The sequence below is a fragment of the Trematomus bernacchii genome, unplaced genomic scaffold (assembly GCF_902827165.1).
Source record: "Trematomus bernacchii unplaced genomic scaffold, fTreBer1.1, whole genome shotgun sequence".
Lineage (NCBI taxonomy): Eukaryota > Metazoa > Chordata > Actinopteri > Perciformes > Nototheniidae > Trematomus > Trematomus bernacchii.
The window spans coordinates 852,741-864,788 of record NW_022987589.1 but is presented as its reverse complement, the minus strand read 5'-3'; the positions used below and the strand labels follow the sequence as shown (position 1 = coordinate 864,788).

The 12,048-nt window shown below is 37.3% G+C and overlaps 1 protein-coding gene across 7 annotated transcripts in view; it reads left to right on the top strand.

The window, feature by feature from the left end:
- Positions 1-1,873: 1,873 nt before the first annotated feature.
- The window catches only part of nin (ninein (GSK3B interacting protein)), a 42,181-nt gene continuing 32,006 nt past the window's right edge, over positions 1,874-12,048 (top strand). For all 7 annotated transcript variants that reach the window (XM_034129028.1, XM_034129027.1, XM_034129026.1 and 4 more), the window contains exons 1-4: positions 1,874-2,124; positions 7,452-7,655; positions 8,309-8,402; positions 9,549-9,721. In XM_034129028.1, the coding sequence (XP_033984919.1) occupies positions 7,473-7,655; positions 8,309-8,402; positions 9,549-9,721 (450 nt within the window). In that variant the 5' untranslated portion in view covers positions 1,874-2,124; positions 7,452-7,472. The remainder of the gene's footprint in view (positions 2,125-7,451; positions 7,656-8,308; positions 8,403-9,548; positions 9,722-12,048) is intronic.

The following is a 12,048-nucleotide window of genomic DNA, read 5'->3' as shown; positions in this document are numbered from 1 at the left end:
GGACGTGTATGTGTGAGGGTGTTGAGGTTCACAAAGTAAAGCAACTAAAGTAACAACAGCATATACTCATAGACTCTTTAAAGTAGAAACACTACATACTGATATACACCTGAACATCAGCAGGAGAGGACTCTTTAAAGTAGAGACATTACATACTGATATACACCTGAACATCAGCAGGAGAGGACTCTTTAAAGTAGAGACACTACATACTGATATGAACCTGAACATCAGCAGGAGAGGACTCTTTAAAGTAGAGACACTACATACTGATATACACCTGAACATCAGCAGGAGAGGACTCTTTAAAGTAGAGACACTACATACTGATATACACCTGAACATCAGCAGGAGAGGACTCTTTAAAGTAGAGACACTACATACTGATATACACCTGAACATCAGCAGGAGAGGACTCTTTAAAGTAGAGACACTACATACTGATATACACCTGAACATCAGCAGGAGAGGACTCTTTAAAGTAGAGACACTACATACTGATATACACCTGAACATCAGCAGGAGAGGACTCTTTAAAGTAGAGACACTACATACTGATATACACCTGAACATCAGCAGGAGAGGACTCTTTAAAGTAGAGACACTACATACTGATATACACCTTACGTCAGACATTTGAAGCAATAGGATCTTCAATGTGAGGAAAAATACATTTGGTACAGCCCTAATTAATTGACTCAAAAGTCTGTATTGCTTTTACACATTTGAAATAGATGCAGCAAAATGCTTTCTGTTGCATTTCCTCTGGCATGTTTTTATCTTGTTAAAACCTAAAAAGTGACCTTGATAAAAAAGAGAAAACCAATGCTGAATTGCACTTTTTATAAAGGTGTTATTTTCTCTGTGTGTAATCTGTTCTCTCTGTCCTACTTAAGCCCTTATATACATATGATTACAATGTAAATATATATAAGTATTATGTGAAAGGGAAAAAGATGAGTGAGATAATGTAAACAGAAGAGACCTTTCAGTCTAAAATGGGTATTGGAGTTCTTTGGCGTAGTAGTTCGTAGCTGCATTCGTAGGTTGGTTAAAGTATGATTTTAAAACATAATAATGATTTAACTATAATATATCTATAAGTAGTCATATATACAAACCACCAAATGGTTTTTAAAAATGAATAAATAAATACAAAATACAAACATTTAGTACAAATAATTGTTATAATAATACAAATAAAAACATAATAAAATATAAAACTAATAATTATTTTATCATTATTATTATAAAAGTACTCCTAATAATAATATTTATTATAATAATGAAATGTATAATTATTAAATTATTATTATTATTTATATTATTTTTTGTTTATTTTATTTTATCATGTATTTTATTATTTATTTGCTTTCATTTTGATTTGATTTCTTCACGCTATATTTATGTTATGCACTATTACACCAAAGAAAATGAAAGTGTTTTTTTCCATTTTCTATTAATATTATTATGAAACTCTTTTTTTTAATGCACTATTGCTGTCTTTATTTTTTATTTGATTTTAATGCTATTTTATATGAATATTCTATTGAAAAATAAGCCTTTTTTTATTGAAAAGTCTAGTTTCAATGCTTTCCTATGTGACCTAGAAACTCCAATCAATGAAATCAATGCAGCATTGAGTTTCTATACATTAACCAAGTAGAACAACAATCCTCTTTTTATTGACTTTTTTCTCGTTCCTATGAATATCTTTAGACATATTTAACTTTTTCTATATTGAAACTCTAATTTATTTTATGATAACAAATATTTTTTTGAGTTTGTTCCCCAGGGGGCTGGCCTCTGTCATCTCCCCGGTCACCGCCCCTTCCTCCCGGCAGACGCTTTTCAAATCCCCGCTATATCCAGTCCATGGATGAAGCGAGCTCAGAAAGCCAGCTCCACTCTGAGCTCTTTTCTGGGGATAAAACGACCGAAACAAGCCTAAAAAACTCGGCGCCATCTTTAAACTAACGGCTGGTTTATCATATCTTCCTGGAGAGGATTATAACCGCGATTAAACAGGAAGAATGTTGTAAAAGTTATTTAAAAAACGCGTTTAAAGTCAGCAAAAAATCTGTTGGAAAAAGAGCCAACTGTCGTCCAACTTCTGAGACTGTGGTGAGTGTTTTTATTTCACTTTAAAATGTTTTTTCATGGTTTTAATAAAAACATTTAGGGTGATTTTGGAGCGAGACCTAACCGTTTCCTGCCAAATTAGCCGCATTAGCATAGCATCACTTTCAATGGAAATCCTCATTAACTTTTTTTATACCTTTTTAAAGCTAGTTAAAGCTAGTTAAAGCTAGTTAACGGGTTTACTAAAGACAATAATTGACTTTAAATGTAGTTAAACTGCATTCAGGTGTTCCCAAAAAGACACATTTAGTAATATTATACTAATAAATGAACCTCAATTTAATTATGTTATTAAATTAATGAATTCATTGTAGGCTACTAAGTTTTTTTGTATATTTATCTTTGGTGTAAATACTTGTACTTATTACTTTTTTAATGTTACATCTTTTTATTTAAATCTTTTTATAATCAGTATATTTTTTACCTTCCCTTAAAACATATTTTCTTATGTTGTGTTTATCTTTGCACCACCATACACAAAAGCAGATTATTTTTATGTGTAAACCTGGCAATGAACTGGATTCTGATTCTGATATCTGGTCATTTTTAACTTAAATTTGGTATTTCTTGACGTAAATACTCTCTTCCTGTTAACATAATCAACAGTTGTCTTGTGAATCCCTAAACGTTTTTATAAATGACATGTGGCATTGAAAATGGTTTATTTTACACAATTTCATCAAAACGGTTTGAATTAGACTTTATTCTACTCCAAAAAGGACTCGAAACAATTAATACTCAAAATAGTGAAATGTAAACGTAATAGTTTTGATATATTAATATTTTCAGCCCTGCAGGAAACTTCCTTTTGTCCCAAAGTCATCATCTCCTATCTCCAAAATGTTAAGAACTCTTTGCAAAATGCTTGTCCTTGACCCAAACAAACAAACAAAAAAGCTTCATCTGTAATCATCATGCCAAAAACTCTTAATGCATTTCTGTTATCTTTTGCTGTTCTTTGCAAAGGCACACTATAAAACAACTGTAGCCTATTAACTTATTTGCAAATTGCATTTTTACAAAGAAACTGATGCAATCTAGATGATGTCTGCAGTTATTTGCCCATGCATGTTTCACTGGGTGGTTGTTTGAGAAAATAGTTTTTATTTTTACCATATTGACATCTGTTGGAGATAATTAGCAGTGTCTGTGTGAGGGATTAACCTCCTTATAGTGACCTCTACTCGAGTGATTCTTGGGCTGCAGCAGCTGTGAAACTTTTTAATAAAAAATATCCTTTAATAAGATCAGGTCAGTAGTGAAATTTAAAAATCATAATACTTATTTTGCCTGCATTTGTTTGTATGTTTTTGACCTGTGTTTTATAGAATCTGCCTTGCAGCTAAGCGGTGATTTTCTCACTTTTCATCGGCCTCTCAGACGTGCAGATGCAGAATTCTGATGCGGTTTTTGTCCCTATTGTTGACGGTGAATGGGAACTCCAAGTGTGTGTGTGTGTGTGTGTGGGGGGACACCTGGCTTAGAGCAGCTGGAGAAGCACGGTCAGGACTCTTTTGTGGAGACATTTCTACAGACACTACTGAAAAGATCAACTCATGATATTTAACCGCAGATCCTTATGAAAGTCCTAAAACGTCCTGAATTAATTGAGAAAAATATAAGGCCTTAATGGCATTAAAATATCACAAATCTATCTTTTACAAGTGTTAAAAGAAAATGACAGGTGTTCTAATTTGTTCAGCTTTGCACCATTTACCGGTAACGTTACATTCATTAAGCTTCAGGTGGTTGACCAGTTGTGGGGAATGTCATTGCTTGAATAAGTCAGACTTGATCTTTTCTTTTGATAATGTCTTGCATTTCTTGTTTCTTCTCCCTGCTCCTTTTCGCTCAATAGTGTGCTTTTAGAGACATGTTTTGTTGGCAATTATTGTACATTGGGTTTTGCGTACCATGAGCGGAACAAATACAAATTAAAATTAAAAATGTGAGCGGTTGTTGGAAGCGGTGTGGCCTACCGTTGGACCTACAGAGGATGTAGATTTGAAGAATCCTGCTGAATTCACACTGATTTCCAGATAAGAACCAGTACACTATTAGCTCTACCCGGGTAGAAGAGCCATAGCAGGCAGGCAGAGCAGATTTGAATTATCTTAAAGGAAACCTATCAAGCTATATTTAAATGATATATTGTAGGGCCATACCTATATAAGGTATATTTATACGTTTCTGTTTTCAAAATACCAAACAGATCATGCATTTTAGCCATGCCTCGTTTCGCTCTATGTGTTGTTTGCTGTCTATGGGTCTGATTTTGTGAGCTGCAGCTGACCACGCCCCCCTGCAGGAGAGGGGAGCCGCTCTGATCAGCTGCTGGGCTGTCAGAAGAGGGGGAGAAAAAGAGATCTCCGTCCTCCGTGTTTTATTATAGCCTATATAGAGTCGTTATTCATTTGTTTTAAAGCTCAATAAATAACAAAGAAGACCTTTGACCGGCACTTTTCTAATTTTGTCCGGAAGATTTAAACTTTAACGGACATCTTGACCGGCGAAAGAAAGTGAAACTGAAACTCTGCTGCACGGTCCCCTCGTTCCTTGGAAGAGGCGGAGAGGTGGGTGTTTGTCATCTGCTGGTGGACTAACCGGAGAGAATTACAGTGCTTGCCTCGACGGGGAGGGATTGCATTGAATTAAAGCAGCAGGAGCAAACGCTTGCCTCGGGGAGAGAGAAAGAAAGCCACAGCGGAGAATAAACAGAAGGGTAACCATGGTAACCAAGTCTTCTTCGCTGCTTTTGTGGCAGACTACAGCGCCACTTACAGGCCTGGCATATGTACTACAGCGTCTCCAGCGCTTTCGAGCGGCAATGGCCGGCCGTGGCCCAACCCCACATTCCCCTGATAGGTGGAGAGTTGGCCCAATAGCCGTAGCGCCACTTCTGTGACGTCAGTAAAGTGTTCAAATCTGGATCAGTTTTTATCAGATCCGTTGCAGCCCCTTTTTTAGAGATTTGGGTATGGAGGAAAATAGAGAGGGTTGTGTTTTCTGACACTTGGTGAGTTCCCTGGAACACCGGGGACACATATTCATGTATAAAAGACGTGCATTTTGCATGATAGGTCCCCTTTAATCAAAAGGGAAGAGACTATTTTTATTTGTGTGCTAAAGAGCTCTATTTTTTATTTTCATATTGTTGGCACAATTTAATGTAAATGTTGTTGAACATTGCTGGCAATAAAATCTTCAACTAAAATCTAACTCTTCCCAGAGATATTCACGGCATACCACTATTCGAACCTAGGTAGATGTTAGTGCATCTGTTCTTGGTGTGAGATCGGACTAGAGGTGCTACATCAGTGTTAATATTTGTGTTATTGATCCAATATTAAACCCTACTGTACAATAACAAGGTTTTTGCTCCAAGATATCATGTTATTTTCTCCATATAGCCTAGCCCTAACTAAAATGTATTTTAAACTACATCAAACTGTGTACGGTTAAAGGTGAATTTGCATACCACTTGTGCCAAATAGAGACATGATGATCCCATCTAAAGTCGGTAAAAGAGAGTCATGCTCAGCTTGACTTCTGTCAGTCTCTCTGGTGGTGTAAGAGTTTTAATGGGATTATCCAAAGCCTGCACCGCGGCTCTGAGTCTGGAGCTCAGTGTCCAGCAGAGTTTAAACCGGAGCTGTTAGCATCACAGACTGAGAGATAGATGTTTCCACGCTCTCTGTGAGTATATCTAACACTGATAGGATAGATGTTAAAGGTGGTATAGATAGAGGTGATTGATTCATGTAAGAAATCAGATTTGTTTGTCTGCTAACATCGATTCCCTTCCAAAAATGGCTCCTCAAAAGCAGCTTTTTTCTTTTTACTGATGGACAGTAAACCTACTCACAAAGTCAAGATTTATTGTGTAATTTGTGTTGAAAATCACACAAAATACCAGTTTTATAAACTATTTTGTGTGCAATTCGTTTTTTAGATAAGCAAGTTTGCAGCTCGCCTAAGCTGAGCAATTGTATTCATGCAACAGGGAAAACATGGTTTCCATCTGGCGTTAATGATCTCGTCTCCCATTAATGCATGGACCTTGTTCAATATGACCACGTTGATTAAAAACTTCAAAAAGTGTTTTTCCTAAAAGTATATTTTTTACATGCTATTTTGTTTGGTAATTTAAATGGGAAATGTGATTAAAGGTGTTCTATTATGCAAAATCCACTTTTTCATGCCTGCTACATCAACATGTGTCCCCTCTTCTTCATGTCTCTTCTACATCAACATGTGTCCCCTCTTCTTCATGTCTCTTTGACATCAACATGTGTCCCCTCTTCTTCATGTCTCTTCTACATCAACATGTGTCCCCTCTTCTTCATGTCTCTTCTACATCAACATGTGTCCCCTCTTCTTCATGTCTCTTCTATATCAACATGTGTCCCCTCTTCTTCATGTCTCTTCTTCATCAACATGTGTCCCCTCTTCTTCATGTCTCTTCTACATCAACATGTGTCCCCTCTTCTTCATGTCTCTTCTACATCAACATGTGTCCCCTCTTCTTCATGTCTCTTCTACATCAACATGTGTCCCCTCTTCTTCATGTCTCTTTGACATCAACATGTGTCCCCTCTTCTTCATGTCTCTTCTACATCAACATGTGTCCCCTCTTCTTCATGTCTCTTCTACATCAACATGTGTCCCCTCTTCTTCATGTCTCTTCTACATCAACATGTGTCCCCTCTTCTTCATGTCTCTTCTTCATCAACATGTGTCCCCTCTGTGTAAAGAGACTCTGAAAGTTTCAGGAAAAAAGATTCTCTCTCTTTTTGTCCTGATCCATTTCTATAAAAACCTGTCTGAAAATGAGCTGATCAGATTTTGGACACTTTATGATCCCCCCCTTATCACCTGAATCTCCTCCTAGAGCACCATTGAGTTATTTTTAACCAAATCTCTCTCAGAGGGGCGTGGGGAGGGGCTCCTTATTTTCATCTAAAGTAACAGACAGAGAATCAGCACTTTTGAAACAGGGCTGAAACAGAGGGGATTATGGGTAATGCTGCAATGATCTGTTTGGTGTTTCAGCCAAACACTTCAGAGACATGTTCTGTATATATCTGAGACCTGTAATATATTGATGAAAAACAGTATAATAGGGGACCTTTTAAGGCTAGTTTGTAGCAAGCATAATCCAGGCAATTTTGTTTAGATAACCGGTATCAATTAATATTTTGTATGCTTTGTTCTGCTGTTGTTCTGGCTCATCCCTCTGGATACACAGATCAGCTGAAATGTGATATAAAGCGTGATTAATAACCAGAATGTTCCTGCTTCTCTCTCAGGGCAGGCTTCTGTCCTGTGGGATGGATGAGGTCCAGGAGCAGGATGAGTATGAGGAGCGTCTGAAGGAGGTGTTTCACAGTTTCGATGCGAGCGGCTGTGGTTCTCTGAATCCGGAGGAACTTTCTGACCTGTGCTGCTCTCTGCAGCTGGAGGAAGCTGTGCTGCATTCACTGCTGCAGAGACCCCAACAACACACCGACGGGGTCAGTTCACTCCTCTGATAAGTGTTTTATTCCTACAGGAAGAGCTGCTACTACAGTTTCCACCTTGTTTAAAGAGTCCTCTCCTGCTGATGTTCAGGTGTATATCAGTATGTAGTGTCTCTACTTTAAAGAGTCCTCCCCTGCTGATGTTCAGGTGTATATCAGTATGTAGTGTCTCTACTTTAAAGAGTCCTCTCCTGCTGATGTTCAGGTGTATATCAGTATGTAGTGTCTCTACTTTAAAGAGTCCTCTCCTGATGATGTTCAGGTGTATATCAGTATGTAGTGTCTCTACTTTAAAGAGTCCTCTTCTGCTGATGTTCAGGTGTATATCAGTATGTAGTGTCTCTACTTTAAAGAGTCCTCTTCTGCTGATGTTCAGGTGTATATCAGTATGTAGTGTCTCTACTTTAAAGAGTCCTCTCCTGATGATGTTCAGGTGTATATCAGTATGTATGAACGTGTGCAGCCGCCGGCCTTCATGCACAAAGAAAATAATCTCCATATTCAGGATCAGCAGCTGGTGGATGTTGCAGAGAAACCTCCTCCACCCTGCAGACAAACTGAATTACAGCCCGTCTCAGGAATCTCATGAACGTCTGCTTCACATTTCTGACATCTCTCACTCGTTATGTTTTCTCTTCTTGTTGCAGGTCGACTTTGACCAATTCAAGAATGCTCTGATTTTAGCGTTATCATCAACTTTTGAGCCAGCCCCATCAGAACAGGAGACTCCGTCTAAACCAGGTGAAGATTCTCATGTTGCACGTTTTAAAGAAGTCACACACACAGTTCCTAAAAGGTCTGAATAGGCATTCATTTATTTACAGAAAGCATGTATTTGGTGTTAAACTGTTCTGAACCTGGGGCATTTGCTTATTGCTTTTGAGTCTAAAGGAAAAACATAGCAAGAAATTATAAATACTACATAATAATATACTATATAATCTCCCCTTTGTTCTTATTAAACAGAAAAGTACAAGTGTACAGCTTTTGAATCCTTATAAGTAAACAAAATACGTTCTCAAAATGTCAAGAAATGTAATATTCTTACACCTATTCTCCTCTTTTGACAGAACATTACATCTGTAAACCTTTTGAGTTCATGTTACAGTCTCTCTCAAAGAAAAGGGATTCTGGAGTTACCACTTTTAGAGAAGTTGTCACTTTTGGAGAAGTAGCTACTAAATGCCGCGGCACATATTAGTCATTAGTAATAACTACTCTATATATAGCATCGTTCATACTAGTTGAAGGTCCTTGACAAAGTGAACAAACCAGATATAATTAGAACAAGGATATGCTACATGATAAAACCTGGTTATAAAACAAAATAAGTTATAAGTGCAACCAAACATGGAACAAAAATTAGGAATAAAACATGTAAAAAATTAGGAATAAAACATGTAAGAATTAAGAATAAAAAATTAGGAATGAAACATGTAAAAATTGAAATAAAATACGTACAAATTAGGAATAAAACATATAAAAAATTAGGAATAAAACATGTAAAAATTAGGAATAAGAAATTAGGAATGAAACATGTAAAAATTGAAATAAAATACGTACAAATTAGGAATAAAGCATATAAAAAATTAGGAATAAAACCTGTAAAAAGATTAGGAATAAAACATGTAAAAATTAGGAATAAGAAATTAGGAATGAAACATGTAAAAATTGAAATAAAATACGTACAAAATTAGGAATAAAACATGTAAAAAATATGAAGATTGTCAGTTTATTAAAGGAAGTTCTGAATAAGTACATTTTTATTTAATAACATACTTGTTGTTGTGCAAGGCTTTACTACGACATTTTGCACCGGTGTTATACACATAATCATGACTTGGCGTATTTGTCTTTTTAAAGTGCCTCGTCATGGTTTCTCCTCAGACTCTCCTGAGATCCAGCCGAAGTTCGTGAAGGGCAGCAAGCGTTACGGCCGCCGCACCACGCCCGAGTTCATCGAGCATCACTCCGACTTCCCCGACGTGATGAACGCTGACGCGGCGCAGCACGAGGATCTGCGGGACAGCGATGACTCGGCTGTTCCCAGGAAGCGTGAGGTAAGAGATGTTCTGAGCGTTTCTGGACCTGCAGACTGTCAGACGCCTCCTTATCACCTCCTTATCACCTCCTGTCCTCGCTGGAGGCCGTCAGCGAGCCGTTATTCTTAGATAATCTGCTTACAGGCACAGACTGAGACACTCGAGGCAAGGAGAGTTTATTTATACAGATCAGTCAGACAGCAAGGGAAACAAAAGATAAACTGCTAAGTAAGGAATGTCCCCTTAATCTACCCTTAATTTAAAGGGTTTCCTGGTAGTTTGTTCCAGGTTTATGAAGCATAAAAAACGTTCCTAGGTCATTGCATAGTGCAGAACTGTCTGTAAATGGCACGTAAGCATAATTTCTGTCTGAAAAAACCCTGTTAGTTGAGAAGTAATTGCAATTTTTTTCTAAAAACGCACATTATAATAAGTTTGTCCTTCTGTGATTGAGGAGTTAACACCATCACAGTTTTCCAGTGGTGAAAAGTAACTAAGTAGATTTACTCGGGTGCTGCACTTATTTACAATTTTGAGGTGTTTTACTTGAGTATTTCCATTGCCTGCTACTTGATTCTTCAATTTAGAGGCAAACATTTTACTTTTTTCTCAGCAGTACTTTATAATAGATAGATAGATAGATGGATGGATGGATGGATGGATGGATGGATGGATAGATGGATAGATGGATAGATAGATGTTTGCGTTGCAGCAGCATAAAAAACAAAGAAATGTACATAAGAGAAATTAAGACACAAGAAATAAACAGTCTAAAATATTTCAGAAATAAAATAGCATTAAAAAGTTAAAGAATATAAAATAAAATAAATATATACATGTGGAAATACAAATTTCCAGTAAGAGGCACAAAATAACGTTTACTTGTAAATGTTTCATGTGTCTGTTACTGATAGTGGTCGCAGTGGTGTACTCGATTTAGAGGCAAATATTGTGAACGAAGAAATAAAGAAGCAATGTTATGGATGCATAAAAGCCCCAAAATCTCAATATTGGCCAGTGCATGAAAAATATTTCCTGACTGCTGTGGTTGATGCTTTTTCTAATGGCCGTGCAGACGTTGGATGTGCTGCAGAAGTTTAATTTACGACGCAAAGAGAGTCCCGACTGCTCTCTGAAACGTCATAATGATGTTAGGTTCAGCTTGTGGTCTGATGGAAGTGTGTAAACTCCGCTTAGTGTGTGAAGACAAACGCTGTCAGAGCTGAAGCGTGTCTCCGGGGTCAAAGGAAACCTCGGTGTGCAGCGGGGGAGAGCAGATGGGGGGGGGGGAGGAGGAGGGTGACAGAGGAACAATGAGACCCCCCCCCCCCCCCCCTCCTGCATGCCGATGCACCATGCATCAAAACGCCACTTTCAGCATCCCATCTGTTCCCCATTGTTTGCTCCACAGACAAAAGACGGTCACACTGCAGAACAGAGGGTCACACCCCCTAACCCCCCCACCCCCCTCCCCACCCACACTATATTTCTAAACAAGCAAAAAGAAGAGTTTAAAGGGCTGCAAGACTATGTCCAGAGTCATCAATATAATGATTTTAGGCACACATTTATTACAAAAACATACAAATACAAGATACAAAACATTTCTAGACAAATATATTGTTAAATACACAACACATGCACATTTTAGAAATATATCAGGGTTCTTACGGTCATTAAAAACCTGGAAAAGTCATGGAAATTCAAAATGCTAATTCCAGGCCCTGGAAAAGTTATGGAAAACAATATTTTTCCCAAAGTTTTTGGAAAAGTCATGGAAATGTAACTAAAGTTGCATCAAATATAATTTATATTTTATCTAATCGCCGAAATAGTAATACTATAATGACAATAAATACTGTATCGTAAAATGGCATTTAACTGACGAGGTGTTTTGCTGGTGAGAGATTTTAGTTGCTTTAGCGTGTAGAAGCTAGTAAGCCTATTTGATTTGTTTTAGATAGGCACAACATCTTTCAGACCTTATTTTCCTGGTCCATGTTAAAATAAATAATTTTCAGTGGTACCGCTGAGAAAGAGTAATTTTTTTGGTCATGGAAAATTAGGTAAAGGTCCTGGAGAAGTCATTGAAAATCATTGGTGAAAAAGTGTATGAACCCTGATATATGACGCACCAAAGACAGAACAAATAATTTCCACAGGCTAAGCGTGTATCATCAGTATAAAAATGTTCCAACTCTTGTCGTTAAAATAAATTCAAGTTTCCTCTTCTGTATCTTTCAACACTTCATTGTTCAAAAGGGCAATTGATGGGGGGAAAAAGACAAAAACCAAGAGCGGGTAAATGCTCTGATTGTTCATCACTTTTTCTCCAGCTCAAAAAT